Raw genomic sequence first — 4,486 nt, 5'->3', positions numbered from 1 at the left:
ATGACAGGTGGATTTATTACCAAACAATACAAACTTGGAGATGAACTATTTCGATATATTTTAGCGTTATGCTCCTTATAAGTATAATGTGTATTTTTGTGCTTTCAATAAATTAAGGGAAATCAAGTTATATGAAATTAAAGTTTAGTTTACCTGATTTCTATACAAATATTTCAATATATTTTAATTTTATATAGTTAAAGGACGAAACAAACACGATAATAGCACTCAAGAATCAAGTACTTAATAAAACCAATATCCGCCAAAGATTTAAGGGTATCGTAGGGGTAACACGTTCACGGTCAAAATTTGTTCAAAGGACTTTTATAATTACTTTCTTAGAAAGAGGGCTGTAGGGTGACTTGAGCAAATTAGCAAAACATCAATGAACCGCAGTTTACAGAAGTTGATAATAATGAAGCAATGGGTATTTCCAAAATGGTCATTCCAATGTATGCCCGCTATATTTTTCACTAGACCAACGGATGTGTTTTTTTAATGGGTGAGAGGCATTAGGCTACGGCCACACTCACCGTTTTTTGTCGCTGCGTCAGAATCGCAACGATAGGAGAATCTCTGTTTAGAATGGAGTTAAATGGGAGCCGGCCACACTGGCCGTCCTGCGACGACGGCAGCGATTCGAACGCAACATGTAGCGTTTTTCGGTCGCTGCGACGAAAACGCAGCTTATGTTATCAAATGAAGGTGGCCACACTCGCCGTTCCTGTCGCAACTTGTCCCTCCCCACTCTTCTTACTTCCTATACCATTTCAGTCACCTCACTCTATTTGTGACCTCTTTGACAAGTGTCTTCTTTGTTGTAATAATTCTATTAGTTAAAATGTTTGACACCGAACTATTTATTAACGAGGTGAGCATCCGTCCTCCACTTTGGGATCTTAAATTAAAGGACTACAGTAACCGTGATTTAAAATCTAAGCTATGGATTGAGGTGGCCAGGATAGTGCTTTCGAACTGGGAGCAGATGACTAATGAGGAAAAAAATAAAGAAGGTGAGTAAAATTTTAGTACTTGAAATAATAATGAATTTATTTTCATAAAAACAAGACCATTTACAAAAAATAAGCAATGACTGAAAAACTAACCTAACCACATTTTCCAGTAATTGTGCAAGTAGAGAGAATATTTAACTGCTTAAAAAAATTTACTCCAGTCTTCCGTGAAAAATCGTAATCGCTCCCTGTAGCGTACAAAATAAAATGTAGGACTGTAAGGTTTTACAGAAATTACTATAATTTTAGCACAACAATTACTAAAACTATCAATGTTATGCACACATTACATGAAACTGAACAGCATTGAATATTATAAATAAAAAATAATATAAATATGATGTGTTCATATCTAAGGGAGTTTCAGTTTATAAAGCAGTAATGTACACTTTTATCAAGCTCATTTACAAAACTTTCCTATATTATTAATGGCATACTTAAGAGTAAGTTATTTAAATCATGTCAAATTGCCAAGGAACGCTTCCAGCGGGGGATGTGAAATAATTGGCGAATCTATCGCGGATTGCTTTTGCAGTCAAAGGGGCGCCGCCAGTGCCCAACACGGGTATGTCTTCTAAAGGACAAGACAGGGTGTCTTCAAACTGAAAACCGTCTCTTACACGTACAAAGTTGTGTAAAACACATGCGGCTTGAACAACCTCTACAACAAATTCTGAGTCCAAACAAATAGCACCATGAAAAACTCGCCATTTGTTAGCAAGTAAACCGAAAGTGCATTCAACAAATCGACGAGCTCGTGAAAGCCGATAGTTAAACAATATTTTTTGTGTGTGGTTACATTTCTTTTAGCATATGGCCTAAGAACATGTTGAGTCATTGAGAAAGCTTCATCTGCTACAATGACGAAAGGCATTGGGGTGTCATCTTCAGAATCAGGCAATCTTTGATCATTTGGTATACTAAGTTTTCCCTTAACTAGCAGATTGTGCAAGGCAGACTGTCTAAAAATATTAGAATCACTATTTTTCCGTAACTACCAATATCAATTGCAGTAAAACAATAGTTTGAATCAACCAAAGCAAGCAACACAACAGAAAAAAATTGTTTGTAGTTGAAATACTCCGAGCCACTTCCTTGAGGATTCACTATTCGGATATGTTTTCCGTCCAAGGCTCCTATGCAGTTTGGAAAATTTGCACGAGTATTGAAGCCATTGGCAATTTCTTCCCATTCTTCGGTATTTGGCAGTTTCATAAACTTTTCTTTCATAGTAGCCCATAAAACCGTGCAAGTTTCTCTGATGAGTTTACTTATAGTCGATCTACCAATTCGGTATTCAAACGCGAGAGATCTGAACGTGTTTCCTGTAGCAATAAACCTGAAACAAATAACAAAATCTGTAGATATATATTTTATCTCACAGTAATAAGACACTGTGTTAGTTGTTCAAGTTTATTATTGGGGACTTGAACATAAAACCCAACCCCCCCCCCCACCTGAAACGAAACAAATCTAACTTTTTGGACTTTTCTGGTTGGTTAATGTAATTTACATTACTAACATGTATCCTTGATAAAGTATATAATTGCATAAACTGTCTTTATTACAGTAAAGGAATTGCAAAAAAAATGGAGATCACTACGAGATTGTTTTGCGAGGGAGATGAAAAACTTGAAATTACCTAGTGGCAGTAGCCAAAAGAAGAAGAAAAAGTATGTGTACTTCGATCAACTGCTGTTCCTCACTGCGAACAACACTGACAGGAGGTAAGAATTAATAAGAAAATATTAGCAAATCTGTTAACCTAACCTAACCTAACCTAACCTAACCTTTTTCAACTTGTTTTTTTTAACAGGTTTAACTTGTTGTAGGTAAAAAATTTGAGAGTTTAACTTTTATCCTGAACTCAATGGTGAAGAGCTATTTTCTTGCAGGACAACCACCAATGTTCCTGATGAGCAACCCGACATTGGAAACGAAAATGCGGCTACTGAAGAAAACAACGAAGATTTGACTGAGGTAGTTGCTTCAGAACCAGCAACACCTAACCAAGTAGCGCCCAACCAAGCAGCGCCTAACCGTATCAACAAAAAATATCGACAGACTCCCTTTGAAATGGCCGTACTTAAACATTTGACAAATGCAAGCAAGCCAACGGATGAAGAAGAAGAAGCTGATAAGCACTTTCTACTATCCTTTTTGCCTATGTTAAAAAACCTTCCTGTTGACAAAAAATTGTGGGTTCGGATGAAATTTACGGAAGTTATGCAGCAAGCCTTGGCAGTAGAACGCTATAACCCTCCCCCTGCATTTTTTGCCCACTCAAGTCACCAGTGGCAGCAGCTACCAAACGTCCCTAATCATCCCCAATATAACTACCCTAATTGGACGGATGCTTCTCCAAGAGAGCGCCAGGCTAACATTCAGTCCCCTATACCCTCTGAATCGCTTAGTAACAATAATTCGGATGTGTTTTAGTGTTTTTGAAGAATTGTAATTGGACTGGACACCTTCATTGCAAAAGTGTTAATTATTTTTACTGCATTATTTAAATGTAAGATTACATAACCTCTTGCATTACAAATATTACTTGTTTGATTTGATATTTTGCTATCTCATTTACCTACAACAACAAATACAATTATAATCTATTACAAATAACTATTAAAGTAATGGATTTAAAATTATAATAACATGAAATTTGTTCTGAGGTTAAGTGGTAGAGACGACTGAACTTCGCCTCCTTAAATTTTCCTTTTCCATTTCAATATAAAGTAGGAACGTGGAATAATTGATAACGTTGAAGCATTTAATATATTTTGTCAAATGTTATTATAATATCAGAGTAATTGTCACATTTTGTTACGTACCTCAAAGTTACAGCTAAGCGTTCCTCTGCTGGTATACTCAGACGTAGTCTGGTGTCTTGTTTTGACAGATCATCTCTCACTAGAGCTAATAGTTCATCAAACGATGTGGCACTCATTCGAAAATAAGAGAAGAACTTTTCATTATCATTACGCAAAAAACTCATTAATGTATAAAACTGGCCTTGGCTCAAACGCACTGTGTTCATTGGATGAATACCAAATCTTCTCTTTCTTTTCTTTTTCAAATAAGATCTAACAGCTAACACTAGTAATAAGTCTGCTTCACTTAGAGAAGACATCTTTGCCACTGAGATCTGCGTTTTTGACGGCGAGTGTGGCCCATGTCTGCGATTCTGACGCAACGTCATCGTCGCATGCGATTCTGACGCAGCGACAAAAACGGTGAGTGTGGCCGTAGCCTTACGGTGCAGTAACCATATTAAATAAAACCAAAGTCGCAGTTGTTTCCGGTGAACGATTCCCTTACGGGGAGATTTGTGTTCATGGAAGGTTTGTGAAATGGCCTTATACTCATTTGATCTTTACATTCATGCAAACAATGTTTTGTATAAATAATTTACGGAGTGTTGAATGAGTAGACTGTAGAAAACAAACAACACATGGGCGTTACAATATATATAT

General features: G+C 36.6%; 1 protein-coding gene across 1 annotated transcript; it reads left to right on the top strand.

The window, feature by feature from the left end:
- Positions 1 to 557: 557 nt before the first annotated feature.
- LOC124371726 lies at positions 558 to 3,452 on the top strand. Its single transcript, XM_046830066.1, has 3 exons — positions 558 to 1,013; positions 2,584 to 2,740; positions 2,909 to 3,452. The coding sequence occupies exons 1-3, from the start codon at positions 842 to 844 to the stop codon at positions 3,450 to 3,452; spliced, it is 873 nt and encodes a 290-aa protein (XP_046686022.1). The 5' UTR covers positions 558 to 841.
- Positions 3,453 to 4,486: the final 1,034 nt, after the last annotated feature.

Source organism: Homalodisca vitripennis, unplaced genomic scaffold (assembly GCF_021130785.1).
Source record: "Homalodisca vitripennis isolate AUS2020 unplaced genomic scaffold, UT_GWSS_2.1 ScUCBcl_1891;HRSCAF=6081, whole genome shotgun sequence".
NCBI classification, from domain to species: Eukaryota; Metazoa; Arthropoda; class Insecta; order Hemiptera; family Cicadellidae; genus Homalodisca; species Homalodisca vitripennis.
Note: the sequence above shows the minus strand (reverse complement) of the source record. Positions and strands in the feature narration are given on the sequence as shown.

What these genes read in the sequence shown, in the direction of transcription:
- LOC124371726 (XM_046830066.1), top strand. Translation starts at nt 842, where the DNA reads ATGTTTGACACCGAACTATTTATTAACGAGGTGAGCATCCGTCCTCCA. An exon ending in TGAGGAAAAAAATAAAGAAG is followed by an intron (nt 1,014 to 2,583) that starts GTGAGTAAAATT and finishes TCTTTATTACAG; the next exon opens with TAAAGGAATTGCAAAAAAAA. An exon ending in GCGAACAACACTGACAGGAG is followed by an intron (nt 2,741 to 2,908) that starts GTAAGAATTAAT and finishes ATTTTCTTGCAG; the next exon opens with GACAACCACCAATGTTCCTG.